Source organism: Apium graveolens, chromosome 11 (assembly GCF_009905375.1).
Source record: "Apium graveolens cultivar Ventura chromosome 11, ASM990537v1, whole genome shotgun sequence".
In the NCBI taxonomy this organism is placed as follows: domain Eukaryota; kingdom Viridiplantae; phylum Streptophyta; class Magnoliopsida; order Apiales; family Apiaceae; genus Apium; species Apium graveolens.
The window spans coordinates 2,566,288-2,589,393 of NC_133657.1; the positions used below are offsets into that span (position 1 = coordinate 2,566,288).

Below are 23,106 nucleotides of genomic sequence, written 5' to 3' on the forward strand. Positions count from 1 at the left end.
AAAAATGAATTTGCATTAAACCACTAAGAGTCAAAAATAATACGTCAACATCCTTCCACTTGATTCCCCCAATTCCCCATTTTTTGCTTTTAATAAAATACTGGCTTAAATCCCGTGCGATGCACGGGTACCCGTTAATATTTTATTTTTTTATTTATCTCATCATAATATAATTTTAAAATATTTATATAAATATATAATAATTATAAATTTGTAATAAAAATTATAGGATCTGTGGTCGTAGTTGAGTAGGATAAGTATATATTATATCTAGTAGTTTAACAATTTAGTAGTTTAGCGGATATATAACACTATTTGTTTATTTTTTTAGTAATAGGATAATATATGATTGTAGTTTAATAGGGTAAGTAGACTATATGTATAGTAGTTTAATAATTTAGTAGTTTAGTGGGTATATACACTATTTATTTAATTTTTTTTAATAATCAAAATCGGGGAATAATCGTTGAACCAAATTATACCCTATTCCGGTTATTAAGGTATATTATAGATTTGTTTAATTTTTCGGTTCGTAAATACTTAACCTTGGGCTTAATATTAACTTATTATTGTCATTTTTCTGTAATTTATAAACTTTATCATCATATTCTTTTATGGATCAGGTAAGGTTTAACTTTTTACGAGTATTATTTGATATTATTGTTAAAAATTGATGTGCCGTTGAAAAAAGTGTGCTGAATGAATCAAATGAATGTTTGATAATTATTTTGAAATATTTATATTTTGATATAATTTTAAAAAAATAATGCTTTTGTTGAGTTTAGTTTTAAAATTAATAATCGCTTTTCATAGAAACTGAAAAATAGCAAAATAACTTTTTTCAAAAGTAGTGGATATGTTATAACAGATTTTATACCAAAAATACTTTTCAAAAAATCAGTTTTTAAAATTTTACCAAATAATTTTTTACCAATAATTTTTCACCAACAATACCAAACACATCCAAATGTTACGTCATCATTCTTTATACCATTTGCACAACAATACTAAAAAAACTGACAATTTAAAAATCGTTTTACATAGATTTAAATATATCATATTTTTAGAATTGTTTTGTTAATAAAATCATAAAATATTATAGTGCAGCCTATCTCAAATATAGGGTACGTGTGACGAGACTCCGTGAATGCATGCTTATAGACACGTTTTTTACCAAAAGACATGTCATTTATCAATTAAATATAATAAAATTTAAAATATATTTATTATACTAATATACAGTTAACTTGAATGTAAAATTAAAATTAGTTGATAGTAATAACCGAATACCATCATAATACTCATTTACATTAGTTAAAAAAAAATACTCATTTATATTAGTAACTTTTTAGATACTCAAATATATGTAAATATTTTATAATTATATTTGTTATTTCTGGATATTTCTAATATTAAAATAATTATTAAAAAAATTAGTAAAAATGCATGATTCTTGTCAAATAATGAAAATGGGACGTCTCTTGAGTATATCCCGGCACTGAATAATAACGAAAAATAAAGTGTACTTTTGCAGTTGTTATAAAAAGAAGCAAATCTAATAATTTCCAGTTTCACATACAGATACACTTAAATTCATAACTGTTTATGGAAAATTGAAAAGTTCACATTCTCTTTTGTCTATCAATATCCACATCGATACTCTCGAAGCTATAACTAAAAAAATATTTTTTTTTTATTAAAAATAAAATCAAAACGCTTGTTTTAATTTGTATATTAGTTCTGCCCCATTTTTGTTCTTTGGATCTTGGTTTTACACGCCTCAGTCAAAAGGGTCTTCTTTAAAAATCTCTGTTCAAGCTTGTAGTAAGGTAAATCTCCTCTCTCTTTATTTATTTTTGCCTATTTTCTTTCCTTTTTTTTAAAATTCCATTTTGTACAATTTTTTAAAATTTTATTTTTTTGATTCGATTGTATTGTTTTGCATCTCTTAAAATTGTTGTTTGATGATTTTCTGTAATGGGGTTTCTTGAATTGTTGGGTTGGATTGAAAAGATTTGATCTGTGTGATGTATCTGATCTTGATATGTTTTTTTAAATTGTACTTGATGATTCTAGTTTTTCAGGCTTTTTTATGTATTAGATTTGCAATCTTGATGCACATATGATATGCATGTGTATGTGTTTTTACTTTGTGAATTTTTGCAGCTAAGTATAGATTTGTTGTTATTTTTATGTTATGTGTGTGTTTTTACATATCTAAACTGGAAATTATAGTGTAGGAAGGTAATGCAGATGACACTAATGTGTGAAAATTACAGACGTCTACATGATAAAGATCTTTGCTTTGTTAATGAAGTTCTGTTTGTGTGGCATTTTAAAATTAGAATTAGAATAACCGATATCAAATAAAAGGATCGGACAGATTAGGTTCCGTGTATTATATATTTAAATTCTGAACAGCGGATTTATATATCCGGGTAGCATGCATAATTTAGAGGTCTTGTGGCTCGGAAGTGCAAAGTAGTTGGTTATATTTATGCATTATACAATTCTTTTGGTAGTGGCGTTAGAGTTCTTTGTGAACTTGTTCTTGCCATGATTTCTTGAATGTTAATTTTTATCTTATTAATGTGTACCTGAAACAGATATCGGGATCTTCCAAGGTTATTAGGGAAAAGCTTAATGGATATGGGCGTGGACTGTTTGGGGACCGAATTGGCCCAGGTTGTTGTGGAGACAAAAACAGAAGGTAACATCTTGCTGCACAAAGAAAATGGGATATTGAACAAAGATTCAGATATAAAATTTGGTTCACATGGAACGGAGGAGATTGGTAAAAAAGATGTAAATGATTTGCCAGATAATAGCATTCCTGTGGATGCAGTTGATGAATGGCCTGCACCTAAGCTGATCCACACCTTTTATATGGTCAAATATCGGTCGTATGACGACCAGAAAACAAAAGGCCTGTTGGACCAGGCTGACAAAGAGCTTAGAAATATCAACCAAGCTCGATCTCAAATCTTCGAAAAACTAAGGGCTAAAAGAGTGAGTACCTATGTTTCTTTGTCTCCTTCACTGTTTCTGCCGACTTAATTCTCACATAGATTTATCTAGATTAAATGTCGTAATTATTTTATTATGGTTAAAAATGCCTCCTTACCCTAATTTTCTACTGTTAAACAGTACTTTCAAATTATAAATCAACCCCCTTTTGTTTCACATGAAAGAAAGAAAGAAGAACTTTGTTGTTACTTGAAATAATATATGCAGCAAGTAATGATGACATATTTGTTGCAGGCGGATCGAGCCCAAGTGATTTCTCAGTTGAAGGCTTTTGTTGATGAAAATAAGCAGTTCAGGCAAATCATAGATGAGAAGAGAAAAGAAATAGAACCTCTGCATCAGGCTTTAGGCCAATTGCGCAAATCAAACTCTGGAGATAAAGAGAGGATCTATATATGTTCTTCTGAGGAAGAGCTAAATAGAGTCGTAAGTAAAAATTAGCTCTTCTTAATTCTGCAAGATCACATCTTGTCATGTAATGTTGCGATTTCAGCATCAGGTTTTGTTACAGCTGTGTGTCTCCAGATTTCATACTTTGCTTAGTTCTCGTTTCCATTTATTCATAGCATACAGGGTTAAAGACTTAAAGTAACTGTTTGAATAGCTCCAAATATATGTATGTTGGTGTTTTACTTTTTCTACTGTTCTATATTTAGATCAAGAGTCTACGATACCGCATGGAACATGAGAGCATTCCCTTGACTGAAGAGAAGCAAATTATGAGAGAAATTAAAGAGCTAGAAGGGACACGGGAAAAAGTTATTGCCAATGCTGTTGTTACGGCTAAGATTCGGGATTCAGTGGGGGAGAAAGGCGCCATTCAAGATCAGGTTAAGGTGAGAAATTCGCTGTAAATGCATGATACATATGTACACAATTCCCTGTACGGTTATAGTTAACTACACATTAAATTTCTGTAATTCGTTTTATATGTTTTCTGCCTAATATGATTGTGTTGATCTTGACCTGTATGTCATTTTAGCTAATAGGTTCTGGTCTCGATGGAGTTCGAAAAGAGAAGAAAGTAGTAGAGACCAAGCTTAATCAGCTTTTTGAAGAAAAGGAGACCATAGGTAAGATGATTGTGGATTTAGAGAAAGAATTGGAGATTAATTTAGAGGATAGGGAAAAGGCTTATGAAAAGATTCGGGAACTGAGGAAACAACTTGATGAAGGGGTATTTTACTTTACTCTTTGCATCTAGTTACAAGTTACAACATTCATTTTTTTGTCATCTAATTTTAATATATTGCATATCTTTACACGGCTAAATCATGCTTATCCACCCATGTTTATTTATTATAAAGTAAATCAGCTCAATTATGCTTATGCGAGTAGGGCTCATAATTAATTGATAATTAGTAGCTCAATAATGTTGATGGAGATTGTGCTGATAATTAATTGACAAAATTTGTCAAGTGAGGCAGCTCTATTTATGTACAATAGCTGATTTAGGAAATGGACATCTTAATGGTTGAGTACTCTAAACATCTTATAGAAAATGGACGTGATTGTACACATCTAGCTGCTTGCTCAGGCTTTTTTAGCTGCCCCCACCTGTTGGTATTTTTTTCTCTCAGATCTTCTCTGTGTTTTGACTGTATGGTCTAAAAACTGGCTGCACCAATTAATGACGTTGAGTGGGCATTAGAAATTTTGGTTGATTTTATAACATATTGTCAGTCATGAATTATTAAATTTAGTCTAGGGGGTTCGGACGCCTTATGAGACTGTTTGAATAGGAACTTCATATAAAAAACAACTAACTATTATAAAACTATTGGTCACTAAAACGTCCTGTGAAGTATTTATATATAGCCTTTGAGTTTAAGGACGTATATCTGAAGAACCTTTGTAAGGAGATGACCATAAACTTTTCAAGTCGTACACGCGAGCTAAGCCTTAGTGAACCGCATGGATGCCTAGTCGCCTAGGCGGTAAGGCGTTTGGATAGGCGTGACGTGTAGTTATGTAGAGGTATATATGTATATTATGTAAAAATAATTTGATTTTTCATAATAATTATTCTATTGATTTAAGATTCTTTGATTTGATAAAGCTAGATATATTTATTGACTTTCAATTTTATAATTATTTTGTTATTATAAATTGATAAAGGTTCAATTGTAATGGTTCAAGTTTATGTTTGAGGCTAAAAGATAAGTTGAAAGCCTAATTTTCCTGAAGGATGGCTAGGACACCTAGACACTATGGAAGCGAGAATCCACAAGGCATCGCCTACCCAATTTAAATCAAGGCAGGTTGGATGCCATTCCGCCAAGGGAATTGATTTGAGTCCTTGACAACTATGGAAATAACTACCGCAGCATATTTGATTGTTTAGGAAAACAAAGCTTTAGATGCTATATTCAGGTCTCGATATTTTGGACCCGCAGCTTTAGATGCATTTCCAAGAAGCACACACTTTCTGAATATATTGAATATATTTATGTGGAGTTTTGTTTCTAAACTGAGCCAGGCTAATAAAACATCGTGCTGTTTAGGATCAAATTGCAAATGATCTCAACTTCCATGAGGGATTAAGAAAAACTGTAGTACAAGTCCAGTGTTAAACATTTATTTTTGCAATTTGTTTTAATCAAGAGGCATGGTACTTTAATACTATGTGCTGAAGAAAAGTAAATACAAAGGATTATTGAGATAAAAGTGGGACTACGTGCCAAGGATTTTGAGATTAATATTATTGTCACTCTTTTTGCTTAGGAACTATGCTGAAGGGATTTGATGAGCAAAAATATTGTATACTTTAATCTGATGAGTGATGTGTTACAACTTTACATTTATTATGTATTAATTTATTGCACTTGTGAGTATTATGTCTTGGTATTGAGCTGTATGATTAAGTTAGGTGATGTACTGAAACTTATTATAACCGTTCGAGTCTTTGCAGAATGCTCCCTACTTTCAAAATCGTACAACCTTGAACAAGGCCAGGGAGCTTGCTGCAAAGAAAGATGTTAAAGGTCTTCGAGATTTCGCGGATAAAGAGGTTTGTTCACTTGTACTCATACCTCTACCGATCTGATGTAAATGTGTAGGCCAGCCAACTCAAAAACTATCTTACCATACAATCTTATATTCTCTTTGATCAGATGGAGACATTTATGTCTCGTTGGAGTAGTACCAAGGCATTTAGTGATGATTATGAGAGGCGAATTGTCCTGAGTCTAGACATGCGACAATTGAGTAGGGATGGACGAATGAGGAACCCTAATGAGAAGCCATTAGTGGAAAAGGAGCCACCACCCCCTGTCGAAAGTGAAATAGTGGCAAAACCACATCTGAAAAAACTGAAGGAAGATTCCAATACTTCAATCAACCAGAAAGAGAAAACTGTGAAACAACAAAATGAAACAAGTAAAGCACCAGATCCTGCAAGTACCGTAGTAGCGAGTGTCGTGAAAGATGAGTTTGAAATGGTAGAAAAAGAACCTCTTCCGGTGAAAAATAGAGTTGAAAAGGATCTTCTTACTTCGAAAAATAAATTTGATGAAGTTGACGAGGCTAAGCTGAAGGAGTTAAAGAGAGAGGAAGAGATTGCTAAGGCTAAGCAGGCTCAGGAGAGAAAGAAGAAATTGGCAGAGAAAGCGGCAGCAAAAGCAGCTATAAAAGCTCAAAAGGAAGCTGAAAAGAAACAAAAGGAAATCACTTTTCTTCCCTCATGTTTCTGCATTATATTACCTGTAATGAATTTAGAATTTGAACTGATGCAACGACTGATTTTTATTCCCTGCAGAATCGCGAGAAAAAAGAGAAGAAAAAAGCTGCAGCTTCGGTATCCGTTGCAACAGCTGATATGGTTGATGAAACAGAAACTGCTGATGAGGTTGTTAAGGCAAAAGCAGTGCCAAAGACCAAGGAAAGAAAAGAGAAAACGGTGGTGAAGCAGCGGGGCGGGGTCCGAGTAAAAGGACCTGATTCTCTTCCTAAGATTATACTCAAGAGGAAGAAAGCAACAAACTATTGGGTTTGTGCTGCAGTTCTTGCCGCTATCTTAGTTGTGCTGCTATCGGTGATGGGATACTATTATCTAATGTGAAGACCCATATGAAGTCTTTAACGGATATAAAAAAATCAACAATGAACCAAATTCTATGTTTCGTGAAAAGATGACAGCGGCGTTATTTATATGGAAGTACTTTCGGTCTGATTATATTTTGGAAGACAGGTGAACATGAAACTCTTGTTGATTTTGCTCTATAGATCAGGTAGTTGGAAACATTTTGCTGAGGAAGCAAAATGTCTTGTAATTTAAAGTTTTGACTTGTGAAAATTTTCTTGTTTTCTAATCACCATAGGAGGAGACTTGTACAAAAATGATCAAGTCTTGATAAATAGAAAATAATAATAATTATGTAATATATTATGTATCAATACCAAAACATCTAAAGGTTGTTCAAACTTTTCTTTTTTGATGTATTATTTTTGTTAGTAGGGACGTGAAGATTTTTGTGTAATTTTAAGTTTTAGGGTATTAATTATAATAACGATATTATTTTGTTATGTATGATATTAACAGGAGAGATTTATTGTTTATTTTTTATTAAAAGGAAACTAATAATTGTTGTTATATTTTCATTTCGTAGGATTAGATTTTTAATAAGATGTCTGAATAATTTGAATTTGAGAAGTACTGGGAAAATACTTTGTGTAGTGATGACCTTTAAATTTAATTTTTCCACAAAGTTTGAACATCTCATAAAACTGAATATTAATTGGTTTAAGCTTGAATTTCCAATTACAAGTCAAACCAGTGGTGTGTATGTGTGAAGTACTAGGTAGATTAGCTAAAGAGTACTAGTGTTTTTTTTAAAAAAAGAATACATTAACATTACAACACATCAACTGCATTTGTATGCATTTTTATTCATTACATCATATTATTTTTTCTTTGTTTTTTTGCCATCCAAAATCATATCTTCATGTCAGTGCAGAATACATCCTCCAACTCTATATTTCTGAAAAAGATGTTACAGTCTTGAATCCGTGATTTTCTGGAAGAGGACCGTTCCCTGGCCGAACAGAAATGATCACGTCCAAACCTGAAAATTATTTTCACATTCACGTGTTTTAAGAACGGATAATCACGGATACATGTGTCTGTCATTGACGAAAATATGATTCTGCTTGTGTCTACTCGTAGCTGACTAGATACTGAGAGCTTACCAAAATTAGCTGGTATTTACAAAATTAAGCAGAAATTGTATTACCTGCTGCCTTTGCAGCTGCACCTTCTTGATAGACATCAGTAACGAACAAGATGTCTGATGGCTTATGCACTCCAAGATATTCTGAAATTTCTAAATAACTTCTTGTTTCTTTTTTATTCCTTTTAACAATAAAGTAGCATGGTTTTAGAAATGTAGTTCCAAGAATTAGAAAGAATTCTTCCCAGAAAGATGTTGATGCATGGAACAAGAGTAACTTACCCCACGGTGGTGTCAAAGTATCCACACAAGTACTTTCTCAGGTCACCATAATTTGTGTAACCAAACAAAAGCCTCTGTGCCAATCTGCTACCACTGGAATATATGTATACCTGACGAAGAGATACAGATTAATTATTTGCTCAAAACTAGTAAACTGTGGTGTGCGTTGTGAAATCTCAAGCATGCATGTGGCTGTTGCAAGAAAAATATTGCCGGATTGATGTAAACTTATGATGCAACTTTGACTTTAACAGGAGACGGTGGAGAGAGAATAGTAATCATAATTCTATTTCGTAGCAGCAACATCATACAATACATAAGAGACCCAAAGCCCGAAGTTTACAGCTAACATGCACTTTCCATGGAAATTGATGTATATATATGTCTTTCTGGTATGGTATCACCGTTGACACGTCCAGGAAAGGTGAGGGTCCATTCTAGTGTGTGGACGTCTAGGCAGCGACATAGGCAATAAGATCCCCGCCTAGGTGCGCGCTCATGAACCGATAAGCAGCACCTTGATAACTATGACTATATGCACTATACAAAGAAATATAATCCATCTACTTGGCTTCTAAATATTAGATTCATAAATTTAGCACTGGAAAAAAAAGGGGCATATGTCAGATGTTTCCCTTTAAGAACCCCATACAATCACATAATTTTATGTAAGAAATTAAGGAATTCTATTTACATTTCCATATTACATGCAGAAGTAATTAGGCAAAATGCGAAGCATATAACTTTTAACAGGCTCACTAAACCTTACTATCAGGCAGTTAGCATATATTAGCTAAAACTCATCATTCAACAGATATATGAAAGTGATTACGGCTGAATGATTCTCCTGGACTGTTCCTAGCCCCTTATCTCTCCAACATTTAATTCTGGACTTAATTTTTCTAAACTTATTATTGCTTATTAGCTAAGATTCCATGCAGGTAAGTCTCAAATCTAAACCAAAATTTCAAGTACATCTAAACTTTGGGCCCAAAAAATTAACATGAAACAAAAGTCTTAAATGATTCCCAGGGGGGAAAAAATACTCATGATCCACATATCCTGTTGTTTCAATAATTATTTCTAGCTATAGAATAAGAACAATAGACGATTAAGAAGTGAGAGAGACTAACCTTGATTCCTGAAGCATGCCACTTCTCAAGAGCTTCAGGTACGTCATCGAAAACTACTCCTTCAATTTCACTTTTCTGAAATCCAGTTCTCCAGATATGACCCTGAATCCTAGATGTTAGCAAAATTCTTAGGATGCCAACTACAGGATTATATATATGCAAATTGCTTACTTGTAATTGTTTCAAGGAAGTAATTTTCCTATCAGCTTTTATCATTGCTTCCGCATTAGCAACCAAAGCTGCAACTACCTCTCCTTTTCCTGCACTATCAGGTGGAATGGGCAAGGCACCTACTATTCCCTGCTTGAGATCATCTTCTACCTGCAGAATAGAAAACAAAATGTTATTACTATTTGAGTTTACGTTATATGGAAAGTGATGATTCTAGCCAACACACGAACCCAGAAAAAAGACACAAAAAGGTGAACAATTAATATCTTCTACTGCTTTTTGCAGAAAGTCACAAGTTTTGTTTATCACTACTACGCATAATTACAAGATTCCAGCAGTGAGACAATAACATAACAATGAAAATTCTGTAAAGTTAGAGACTTAAGCGAAGGAGAAAGATTACTTTATAAAGTCTAATCCCAGTGAATTGCACGTATAAGACTTGTATACATAATTGACTAGAAAAATGGTTAGTGATATTAAGAACAAATTATAACCAAATTTACAAAAGGAAAATCTAAAACTCTAGAGTCCAGACTATGAAAGTAGTCATCTTAAAGATATGTTATGTGAGCACTGAGCAGTTTCAATCGATAGGCACATCCTGCTAATGTTTTATAAAAGAATTCTACACAGTAGGTCAATAGAAATCCATTTTATATTTTTAGCACTTGATTCTTTCTCGTGACTGATAGGTAAAGCATCCCAGAGTAGTCTTTTCTTGTCGAACAGAAAAAATTAGCGTAGTTCTGGCTTAAAATATATATATATATATACTGTATATATATATATGCTGTATAACTAAATACTCTTTAGCTATAGTGATGTAATGAACAATGACTCACCTGAGCACGTAACAGTTTCATATCGTCTTGAGTTTCTGCACTATCATATGTTGCATCTAAATGGTTTCCCACATTTTCACGGGCATATGGAAAGAGAACATCAGTAACAAACGATATAGGAGTAGTGGTCCCTTCAATGTCAAGGACAATGCAACGCTGAAACATAATTGATAACAAGATGAGCTAAGATTACAATAACACATGCTTTCCTAAGCTTCCTAGCAACTAAACTAACTTCAGTAGAAATTTACATGCGACGGCTCAAATCCATTTTCGTAAATTGCATTCCCGGCCTTGACAGACGTGTTGACACTATGGTCAACTTCCGAAAGTTCTTTAAAACTTCGTATTGGACCATGATTAGGTGTAGAACAATCCAGACCCAACTGATGAAGCTTGATAGCCGCCTCAAAGAGATAATGATAACATTCAGCCTGAAACAGTATACTGTGAGGCGTGAGCAGAGCAAAAAAAATAGATGAAATTCCTTAATGCAAATTGATATTCCCTAATCCGTGGTGTCTCTGCACGTGCAACTGCTGACCCCAAATCTAGGGAAAGGAGAGACGCGTGATTAATGAACATATAACATTTAGACCCTGAAACAGTAACTCATTGTAACGTTCTTGCAGTTTCTCACAAATATCAGATTATTTTCTCAAAATTATTCCCAATACTGATATCTATACATAGTGTTCCTTACAAACAGAAAATGTTTTAGGCCCTGAATTAGTAACCCGATTAGCTATATATTAAAACACAGTGACGTTCTTGCAGTTTCTCACAAATATCAGATTATTTTCTCAAAATTAAAATCACAATACTGATATCTATGCATAGCGACTAGCGTTCCTTACAAACAGAGAATGTTGATGTCCCATTGACCATAACATAAATATTTTACAGGAAAACAAACCTGAGTTTTTGCACTGATCCAGGAGTCACCCCATATATAAACGCCATGGTTTCGCACCAGCACAGCTGTTGACTTTGGGTAAGCTTCAATCTGCAAACAAGAGCCTACTTCATCCTCAAATTGTTTTTCAAACTTAATAATTACAATTCAACTAAACCGTGACAGCATGCATATTCTTCATTTTCTTGTTTAATAGTATCTCCTCTGCAGATGAAATAGGGTAATACATCTGGTGGTGATACTACAACAATGGCAAATGGATATACAGTACTGACAAACAGGCCAAGTATAAGCTGTAGTTTTAAGTCAACAGTCAACATTGACAAAATGATGCCTGATTATATACGTAACACAAAAGATATACTTATAATTGATTAACTCAATCATAGTTAAACATGTTCAAATATCTAAAGTTTCCAAACATCAAACCACAGTGTTGATTTAAATTTTTTGTTAAACAACTGCCAAATCATAGAAGAACATACTGCAGCAGCAAGAGATTCTGTAAGCTCCCGCTCCTGAGCAGTGTTTTCAATTATGGGAACCACAAGCTCATCGTAGTAACCATGCCCCTGAATGCCTTTTATCATTTCCATATGGGTGATCTGCATATAAGCGGCAATAATTGAGATGAAGAAACTAATTGTTGAAGGAAGGCACCTGTATGCAACAAGGCTATGTTTGGTCTAAAACTGATGCTTGGGATTTTTTTTGTATAAGATGTTAAGGCCATTTAACAGGAGAGTAGTAAATCATCTGTTGCTTGGAAGTAAATTTAAGAATTAACCATAATTTATGGATGATATGTTTTTATAATTTTTTATTTGCTAAATAATTCATGAGACATTGATAATGGTTAGGAAAATTATAGTGCGGAGACTGGAGAGGTATAAATCCTGCATAAATACTATTGTCCCAAGCTTGGTTTGTCTAAACTGGAAAGAAACAGGTGAAATACAATTCCAGCAGCAGCGACAAAAAGGCAGTTTAAAATTGAATAGCTACTAACGTGCGATTAGTAAATATAAGAAGTATTGAATGAAATTGAGCTACACTGTTTCTATTCAAGGAGAGAAGCTTCAAGCAACTTACACGGAACTCTTTAGCTAAGGGATTGATCATTGTCGCGATACAAGATTCCATCCCATGACTATGGATGACAGCACCAGCATTACGCATCTCATATGCCTAAAATGTAAGTGTCAAATGAACAAAGGATTAAACTTTATATTGATATGAGAAGTAACATTCGTAACAAAGTCTACAACAAGTAATATCTTTAAAATAGGTGTAGACAACATATTGATCACTTGAAATGTATATTTTATATGTTAGTTGGCCAAAGTAACCAGTGCAGGAACATTACTAATCAGGCTGCACAAGAAGCAGAGTGCCTTTAAATGACAAACTACAGAAGTTAAAATAAGGTTGAGGTGATGCAGCATCCAGAAATTACAACAAAAAAAACACACTCACACCTCTAGTCATATATCCATTTGGATTAGTCTGAGGATTATCAGTTTGAAAGTAACAAATAAAAAGGCATTTTGATGGGTATTTTGGGCCGAGTATACACCCACAATTATGCTTCTTTTTTCTGGTTTTTTAGTAAGAGAACAATAAAACAATTCAAACATCATCTCATTAGCTTCTTTCTTATTCAAGGCCCCCAATTCCACACACAAGGAGAACCAAATTTCGACAAGGATGTACTAGTAGTACCATCTATTACAATGTCCCAAAAAAAAAGTTGTAAAATTTATAAATAATGACAAGTTGATACACAATACTCCAAATACAAATTATAATTCTTAACCTGCAATATAGCGACAAGCTCTAAATCGACAACATTATATAAAAACATCAAGCACAATATAGAGCACATAAAAAAGGCCATAAAATTGCAAGTAAAAAACAGTTGTACCTTCATAAAAAGAGGAGCACAATCAGAACACTTAGGAGGCTTGTGAGGATAAGGCTTAGGCAAAGGCGAAAACAAAATCGACCCAGTTGAAGATAACACATACATATCTTCATCCACCATTCTTTCTTTCTGAACACCTAAAACACATAAAATTCACTTTTAAAGTACATGTAAAAATGACAAGAAAACAAGTATGTAATTAAAAAAACGGTTTTTCTAGTACGTGGCCATGAGCAGATGCTAATCACGGAATCTCATAAATTTAGCTTATTTTGATTGGTGGAGTTTTTGCGTACTCAGGGATCTACCATTACTAGTACACATAAACCAATAAAAATAAAATAAAATTATGAGATTCTGCGTTTAGCATGTGCCCGCAAGAGAGATAATGAAAGTACCAGAAGGGGACATGAGAATGAGTTGTTGAGGCTTAGGAATACAATCATCATGTACTTTAATGGTGATGCTTCCACCTGTACCAGAAACCCAACCTAATGTGTAGAACTGACGGCACAGTTCTGTAATAAGATTCTTTGTTTGTTTTACTTGGTTGCTTTCTAAGTACGCTTGTGTTGTCGTTGCTGAGGATGTTTTTATTCCGTTCATGTCTGTTTTTGTGTGTGTTTTGTGTGTGTGTTTGGATGATGGAGAAGTGAAACTGAGGCTGCGCTGTGAGGGACACTTTTATTTGGAAGTAGAATATAATATTTAATGTTAATTTGTTACGAGGAGGAGTGTTTGTTGTTTTAACGGAGGGGTGACTGAATGACGTGATTTGATTGGTACACGTGGTGAGGTGAGGGATGATTAGTGTTGATTTGGGTTGGGTTGTAGTGTAAGCATTTATGTTTATTAGTCCAAGTCAACCTGTTTATGATTTTTGTTAGAGGAGTAATTGAGGTGTTAATTAAGGTGGTTTTGGGGAATTTGTGTTGAGTTCGATTCTTTGGTGATAATTTAATTTTTCTGTTAGAAATTAGTGTTTACTTTATTTTGAAATAAAAACAGTAGAGAATGTGTTGTACCAAGATTGTACTTAATCGTAAAAATAATAATTTCGTTAAAATAATATTTTTTGTCTCGACATATTAAAATATATTTTTTTGATAAAATAATAATTTTTTTGAATAATATATTTTTTCTGTTCACTAAACTATTATTTAAAAAGTTTAACTGTACTCGTAATTACAAATTTTTGAAATAAGTAGATGATTTGATTCGGGTGACATTAAAAATCCAACACCTCAACAAAATAAGTCATCCAATTTTTATATTTATTGGTTTAAAATAGTCTCTTTCTTTTAAATTTTTTTTATCATAATTAACTCACAATCACTTTCAAGTATGTACTGGATAAATCTTACGGACTCACCCACGTAGTAGCGTGTAGAACACATTTCTTAAATTAGCTTCCCACTGGTCTTCATATAGTTTTTTTTTATTGTTTCAGCTATGGCACCTCCAAATAGATAAAATGAACTATGAACCGTAAGTTTTGCTGACGTAGATATTGGCGAGTCAGAGTACATATTTTGAAAAATCAGGTTTAAAATATTGTTTCATGAATTTATGACTGTAAATTGAACTTTAAAGTATTTATAATTTTAGTAAAACATTTTTTCAAGAAAAATAAATAAATTATCGAAAAAATATTGGTGGAATAGTTGAGTTATTTTGTAGCCTTTTAAAGGTCAGGAGCCCTGATTAGTGGTGTTCACACAGGCTAGGTCCGGATCCTCCAGTTTTTTAATCCGAACCACTATAAACGATCTATATATATATATATAAAAGAAAATCACGGGTGCTTATATGTACGTCTGACGTGGCACAGTTTACAAGCCCTTATACTTATTTCTCCCTTTCCTATCTACACTGACTTAGCTAATCTGACTTATTATCTTTTGATTGATATTTATTATTTATATTCTAATTAATTATTTAAATCTGTGTTATTATATATATATAGATACAGAGATACACAAATTAATGTACTGCACCTTTTAGCCTTCTTAAACGTCGGAATTGAGAGCCCTTCGCCGGTTACGTGTAACTGAACCCTTAATTACTTGGCCATTAACTGAACTCTCAATTGCTTGGCCATTAACATATAAATACTTGCATCATGCATGTTGTTCCTGTTGTTGAATTTCACAATATTCTTCTGCGGCTCATCAAGCTCATAAAAAAGGTACCATTTTTCTCAATTGATTGTTTAGATGTTTTCTTTTTTCAGTTTTAAAATTTTAGACTCTTACTTTTAATTGTTAGGCACCATAGTGAGCTTATAAGTATGATTAGTAGCTTCCATTAATTCTGAGTTTATAATGGTTTAATTTGTTTGTATCTGTGATTTATGGTTTGGCGGTTTTGTAAATTTTGTTGTTAGGTGTAAATTTAGTTGTGGGTTGTATGGGCTCTTGTTGTTATTATTTTTCTTGAATTAGACTTTTGTTATTATGTTAGCTTTATAGTCATGATCGACAGTGGTGAATTCATTGGTGGTCACAGTAATTTTATTGTTTGATGTGGTTTTGGATTATTTTTATCTTGGGTTGTATCTATTTATTTGTCATTTTTATGCTCTTTGATTTGCCATAAGTTGATCGAGATATGATTACGGCCTTGGCCTTCAAGGCGTGATTAATAGCTTTGTTTTCAGTTTTAAAATTTTTGGCTCTTACTTTTAAGTGTTGGACATCATAACAAGCTTATAAGTATGATTAGTAATTTTCATTAATTCCGAGCTTATAATAGTTTAATTTGTTTGTATTATAGTTATCATCGATGTTATGATTAGGACCTTGAAGGCGTGATTAATAGCTTGTATTAATTTTGAGCTTGCAGTAGTACAATTTGTTGGAGTCCATTAGTTTGACAATGAATGCCTTTGTAAATTAAGTTATGAGTTGGTTTTTGTAGATTAGCAATTGGTACCTTTGTAAATTTAGTTAATACTGTTAGTAATATTAGTTTTATTTCACTAAACTGGTGTAGGCATGGAGTTCTCTTATCTTTCTGACATTGAGGGTGATGCGAAGGATTGGTTGATTAGGGTGCGTGTTTTTAGGATCTGGGATGCCGTCAACGCAAAGGATAACAACTTGATTAGCGTGGATATGATATTGATTGATGAAAAGGTAACGCCGCAACCTAGCCTATGATGACCTCCCCTGCTTTTGTTGTTTTATTTAATATGTGTGATTTTGTCTTATTTCACGCAAATCTTATGCATGCTGCTATTCGTAGGCATTTGGTTCCTCGGTTTAAACACCTTCTCAAAGAGGGGCTGGTCTATAGCCTCAAGAATGTTAAGGTTTCGCCAAATACCAACCAATACAGGCCTCTTGCTAGCGATAAGAGGCTGCTTTTCTTGGCAACGACCAAGGTTGTGGAACTGGATGAGGATGTTGTGGCAATACCTAAGTACGGCTTCCAGTTTGTGGATCTGCCCATGCTTGAAAGCCGTGCTGACAACATGAACACTCTCTCGGGTATCTGTCTAAAATTAGGCTTTTTTATAATTTGCGTGCTAAACTCTTCGTTGTTGTGCTAGCTTCATAAAAATCAATATTAATCTTACATATTAATTTGTTGTTTAAGTTTTTATGCTCAATCTCCGTTTAAATTCTCCAGGAAAGCTACACTAAAACCACTTCCTGAATCTCTAATCCCCGGGCACTAAATCACTGTTTTTATTTTTCTTAATATTAATTTGTAGTGGTGTTAACTTTGTTGTGTAATTTAGTTATAGAATGTTTGTAATCTTGTGTTGTATCAATTTTTTTTGTTATTTAGGCTTTTATGATAGAATCCCGTTTAAATTCTCCGAGAAAGCAACACTAATATCACTGCCGTTTTTCTAGAATTTATGAAGTTAAAACAAAAAGTGCGAAATTCTAGCAGTGCCAAGTTTTCAAATTGGTTGGTTGTAATGTTAGACACTGGATATTAATTCTTATTGTGGTTTGATCATGTATGCAATGGTATGCATTATGACATCTAAAATAGGATGTACTTTTTCTAGGTGTTTCATACTCCTAACAAGATGCAATATGCCAATGTAAATAAAATGATAGTGAGGATTGAGAACAAGGTATTTGTGCACTGTTTACGTCATAATCACAATAATGACTTGTAAATAATTCATACCCTTTTGGTGGAATATTTTAACAACAATGTTTTTAAAATATTTATGATATTTAAGAAAGAGAAAATTGTTAATTTTCTAATTTTTTAAGTGTATATCCTAATACAAAATTTATTATTATATTATATTATATATCTACAAATAATAGGGATATATTTTACTTGATAACTCCTTCGTGCATTTTGTTTCAATTTTAGTGTTAACATAGGAATGCACCATATAAAAATAGGTTGATGGAAATGGAAAAGAAGGCATGAGCAGAGATATGATGAGAATTTTATTGAATGTAGAGTATTAGCATTTTGGTCGTTTTTATAGCTGCTATTTGTACTTGTGTTCAAAGACAAAATTAAGGAAGCACGTGAATTATGCTGGACTTTTAAATTCTCCAAGGAAGCTACACTAAATCTCTAATCCCGAGCACTAAATCTCTCCTTTTCTTTTTCTAAAATTATCGTTTTAATTAAGCTGCAAGACTACTATGATCTTAGTGTCATGTTCTACTGAACTATGTTTCAAACAATAGCCCAGTTTACAAGCCTTTTGCTCAGAAATATTTTAAATATGTTAGCCTGGCACATGCTTAGGTAATTTAATAACTCATTTATGTTCCTTCAAAACATGTTCATTTATACCGGATTAAAATGTTACCAACTGTGCAACAAATCTGCAGACATAGTGGGTTGCTTTTGTGGTTTTGGAGAGGTTGAGGTTGTCGGGGCTGGCTTCAAAAAAAGAGATATCCGAATTTTCACTGATTAGTAAGTAGCGATTGACGTTCCAAATTTTAACAATCTAGGAATTATTTATACTGACATATATTTCTTCCTTACTTTTGTGTTAGCTCTGTCACTAGCACCGTCACACTTTGGGGCAAGTTGGGAGAGATGTTTGATCCCACACTATACATTGGAGATGATGCACCCTATGTTATTGTTGTGTCCTCTGTTACAGTGAAGACTTATCAACGTTAGTCATATGTTCCTAACTTGTGAAAATGCATAGTTTAGTTGTGGGAGAAAATGATTCTTTTTTGTTTGCTAGAGATTTCGTGTGGTTGTCCGCTAACCACTACACCCAATAATTTTATGCAGGTGCTCTGACTTTTTCTTCCACTAGTGCTACCAAGATTTATGTAAACCCCGGTGTTGATCATGTCTCTTCAATAAGAGAGAGGTTCGCTGCTTTGCCTCCAAAGGTCATCACTATTGAGGCCACTACTTCTGCCAGGCTGCCTCCCGAGGAAGCCATGTTCGTTAACCGCATGAACGTGGAGACCCTGGTGAGGGCTACCTGCGCCGGAGAGCTGAAGGTAAATGTTATTCCCAACTACGTACTTGAAAGATCTAGGCCGCATACCATTGCTCCATAATCCGCCTCTTAACTTTTTTCACCCGACATTATGACAGGTTGATGTTATCACATTGAAGGCTACAATGATTGCCATCAACAATCGCTTCAAATGGTATTATATGTCGTGCAAGGCATGTGTGAAGAAGGCCACTCTTCAGGATGGGGTTTTTATCTGCAACAGTTGCAGGAAGCCGGTTGACCAGCCGCTGGCAATGTAAGAAAATATATGAACTTTTACTCGCTCATGTGCCTGCATCTAGCATGTTCTTTTAGTTATTACAAATATCCGTTTCCTTCTAGGTTTTGCATTAATGTTCAGGTTGCGGACGGCACCGGAACTACAACTGTTGTTTTACTCAATTCTATTGCTGAGCGCTTGCTAGACACCTCAGCTAATAAAATTATTAACAAAATACCACCAGGCGATGATACTGTGCCTCGAGAGCTGCAAGAACTTTTGGGTAGGGAATATGTGTTTAAACTGAAGTTGAACAAGTACAATTTGGTTGATGGGCTGCAGGATTATGGGGTATCATCTATTTTCACCCCTGTGCAAGACCTGGAGACTGCTTATAAAAATAAAATGCTAGAACAAGTAAGTGATTTCTATGATATATGTGTTTGCCTTCTTTCTGAAATCGTTATACTAAGCAATTAAGTCGACTCCCAATATTTTTTACTGTCAGGCTACTCCCGGAATGATGACTTCTTCATCTAGCAGTGTTCCTGAAAGTAGCAACCAGCGGAAGAGGAAGTTGTCTCCTGTTATCCAGGATCAAGCCTTAGATTCCTAGCAATAAACTTTATCCCTGTAATAGACTAAATCTTTTAATACTCTGCAAAAATGGACTAATTTGAGCTTGTTTTTTTAATTTACTAGAAATCTAATGTTTCCTTGCAACTATGTCAGTAAGTTTTAGATGAAAGTTTAAGGTTTTCAAGAATCAGGGTGTCAGAATTTTTTTACTGAAAAGTTGGTTTACTGTTGAACATGCTTCTTTTGCTTTGCACTTCTTCTTTGTACATAATCAGCTCAATCCCTTTCATCAATCCCTTTCATGTATATGGTGGCTTTATTATTCACACACATTAATTGGTTATGAGTTTTTCAAAAAAATAATATTTGCTTTTTTATTTTTATCATCAAACTTTCTTTAAGTAATATTAGCAATTATTTAAAAAAATAAATAAATAAGAGGTTCAAAATCTAGATATTTATGCATAAATCCGCATACATTATATTTACCATTATACACAAAAGATATTATTATTCTTTACATTAAGGCCTATATAAACATATAATTCTAAAAATTTATATCAGTCAACCGAAAATAGAATAAAAATATTACCCTTGGCAACTTGGTCTCACATAAAATGAATAGATTTGCTAATTTTATTTTAAATTAAATTTACCCTTTTTCCAAAAAAAACATATTATTGTTATTCACATTAAAGCCTATATAAACATCTAATTTTAAAAAATATATATTATTCCTAAGTCTATCAAATATTATTTATCTTCGTAGGTATACTTATTTATGCATTTGGTGATTATTTTAATAGGTGGTATTTGGTGAATTAATTCTGTAAAATTAAGCTATACTAATTATTATTAATGCAATAGATAAAGAAATAATTTTTTCAAATGTGCCAATTTTTTAAGTGCATCACTGCTAATTTAAAGGGTTAAAAATGAAATATATCCAGTTACTTACAATAATTTCTTGGATTAGAATAAAAATATATAAAAAAGAATAACAGTCTGCACCTTTAAATTTGAGATTTCATTTTAACCCAAATATAAAATAAAAATAGCTCTTGACAACTTGGTCTCACTCAAATTTGAAAAATTGGTTTTGATTCTTCCAAAAAATAATCTATTTAGATTTTATCATAAAAGTATTATCACATTTGGTGTTTTTAGAAAAAAATGGTATATGGTAACTTAATTCTACAAAATTAAGCTTATAAAGTATTTTTACAGTTATTAAGAAGCTGTAAAGAAAATTCAACCAACATATTAATTGTTTGGAGCAAAAATTAGTAGCCTATACCAACATATTGAAGAAAAAGAGTAGCGTTGGAAAGATGTATTTTGTACCGAGACAACTCCCAAAGAGTTATAATCTTGGTTAGGTGGAACAAAATACTTCATGCCTCCCTTATTTAACTTCAAATAGATAGATGTAGGGAAATTTTTTTTGGTAAAACAAATGAAGTGTTGAAATCAAAGAGGGAGGTCAACAGGCTACAGTTACTTTTAAAAATTTGCTAAGAAAGGATCCTAAATACAGACTGTTGGCTTATTTGTAAATTGGATCCAATGACATTACTGGTTGTGCTCGCTGGTTAGGCATGAAAGGGCTCTCAAAATCAGGCTTAGGCGACAAGTGATAGCAGACTCTCACGGTGATAGTATTCAGACTAATTTGCTTAAGAAAAAGATCGCCCAGCAGGCAAGAATGAGAAGAAGGGTTGTTATGCTAACTAGAAAATTTACGACTGGCCAAGGCTTGAATCCCTTCTCGGCACTACACATTATGCGCGCTTGCTCACTGGTTCCACTACAGACTCTACTTCCCCGACTTGAACCTGGGCTTACAACATCGAATGGTATTTTTCCATTTAAGTCCTAGGCATTGTTATTTTTGGAATAGGTTGTTGATATATACTCAAGTGATTTGTTGGTTTTAAACCCTTTTAGTTATATTTTAGATATTAACTTCTAATGACACACTACTGATGTAGCAAACTTAGCTGCATTGTGTCATGTGCTTCTCCTCTTTTACTAACCTTAATGACATTCCCGCCCATCTCTTACACAACATATTCTTACCACAGTGAATGTCAAGCTAACTTGCCTTCTTTTGTGTTTCCCTAAAAACAAAAAAAATAAATAAATTACGACACCATATTTACTAAAATATATAAAATAAGGCCTTGGTAGTTAAGAAAAGAGTTAAATAGCTATATTTATATTGAGGTAGCAAGTATTATGTCCAATGTTCTACTGTAACTACAATCAAAGACTTATAGTACATGTATTGTTCTGGTCTCAAATATGTTCCATGTAGTCAAGCGCTACCGACAAGAGCAAAGTTCCAGGCATTGCCAATATCTACATATAAAATGCATAAAAAATTTGTCAGCAAAAAATCTAGACATCACAGATTCTACTATAGAAGAATAAACACCAGAATTACACAACATCACACTGCTTGGCATCTTAGTGGTTGATTATTTTTTGACATACCAGTTTTGCAACTTGCTATGAAATTGAGCATCATAGTTCTTATGAAAATTATTATAAACTAGCAACAAATTTTAAAATTTATAACACATAACCCCATCACCAAATTTTCTTCATCTTCTTTTGCTTATAAAATGCATATTCATCCCTGCTCAACCTTTTTCATATTCTCAGGATAATGCTACTTTGCCAGTGTATCACACACCGGCCAAACGACCAGTTGCAACAGATTTCGTACTTGCAGCAGGTATTTTAATACATATGTTGCACCCCTGATCTCCTTCAAGATGTTTAGCATGTATCCTATGAAAACATATATGTGCTTTTGTATTACTGTGATTGTGAGGTATTGATAACACCATACCTCAAACCCCTGCTAATATATTCACTATCAGGGCAAATGATGAAATAGGCAAATGTATCATGTCCCGTAGACACTACTAAGTGCGCCCTCAGTGAAAAACTATTAACAACTAATGCAGGAACAAGCAATGTCCCAACATGTTGGGCTGCATGTGCTGATTTAATTAAATTTGATAATTACATCACACTCACTTCTTCACCCCTGTACTGGAATCATAGTAACTAAAGTTCTTAATAACATACCAGTTTTGCAACTTGCTCTGAAATTGAGCAGAAATTTATTATAAACTAAAAACAAGTTTTAAAGGTTACAACAAATAAACCCATTATCAAATTTTATTCATCTTCTTTTGCTTATAAAATGCATATTCATCCATGCTCAACCATTTTCAGATTCTCAGAATAATGCTTCTTTGCCAGTGTATCACACACCGGCCAAACGACCAGTGCCAACGGATTCCATACTTGCAACAGGTATTTTAATACATATGTTGCACGTCTGGTCTCTTTCAAGATGTTTGGCATGT

General features: G+C 33.3%; 3 protein-coding genes across 3 annotated transcripts; 2 read left to right on the forward strand and 1 right to left on the reverse strand.

The window, feature by feature from the left end:
- The first annotated feature begins 1,593 nt into the window (after nucleotides 1-1,593).
- On the forward strand, nucleotides 1,594-7,435 carry LOC141697277 (proton pump-interactor 1-like). Its single transcript, XM_074501570.1, has 8 exons — nucleotides 1,594-1,829; nucleotides 2,607-3,009; nucleotides 3,262-3,453; nucleotides 3,684-3,863; nucleotides 4,010-4,204; nucleotides 5,939-6,037; nucleotides 6,141-6,690; nucleotides 6,786-7,435. The coding sequence occupies exons 2-8, from the start codon at nucleotides 2,644-2,646 to the stop codon at nucleotides 7,085-7,087; spliced, it is 1,884 nt and encodes a 627-aa protein (XP_074357671.1). The 5' UTR covers nucleotides 1,594-1,829; nucleotides 2,607-2,643; the 3' UTR covers nucleotides 7,088-7,435.
- Nucleotides 7,436-7,734: 299 nt separating this feature from the next.
- Nucleotides 7,735-14,162, reverse strand: LOC141697741 (putative bifunctional methylthioribulose-1-phosphate dehydratase/enolase-phosphatase E1 1). The gene is made up of 12 exons (XM_074502262.1): nucleotides 13,865-14,162; nucleotides 13,467-13,603; nucleotides 12,635-12,730; nucleotides 12,028-12,147; nucleotides 11,543-11,632; nucleotides 10,878-11,060; nucleotides 10,627-10,782; nucleotides 9,782-9,931; nucleotides 9,611-9,712; nucleotides 8,478-8,587; nucleotides 8,259-8,377; nucleotides 7,735-8,090 (listed from the first exon to the last, which is right to left on the reverse strand). The coding sequence occupies exons 1-12, from the start codon at nucleotides 14,070-14,072 to the stop codon at nucleotides 7,999-8,001; spliced, it is 1,563 nt and encodes a 520-aa protein (XP_074358363.1). The 5' UTR covers nucleotides 14,073-14,162; the 3' UTR covers nucleotides 7,735-7,998.
- Nucleotides 14,163-16,659: 2,497 nt separating this feature from the next.
- On the forward strand, nucleotides 16,660-19,760 carry LOC141697598 (replication protein A 70 kDa DNA-binding subunit D-like). Its single transcript, XM_074502059.1, has 7 exons — nucleotides 16,660-16,957; nucleotides 17,262-17,319; nucleotides 18,458-18,582; nucleotides 18,708-18,925; nucleotides 19,023-19,180; nucleotides 19,267-19,561; nucleotides 19,653-19,760. The coding sequence occupies exons 1-7, from the start codon at nucleotides 16,660-16,662 to the stop codon at nucleotides 19,758-19,760; spliced, it is 1,260 nt and encodes a 419-aa protein (XP_074358160.1).
- The last annotated feature ends 3,346 nt before the right edge of the window (nucleotides 19,761-23,106 follow it).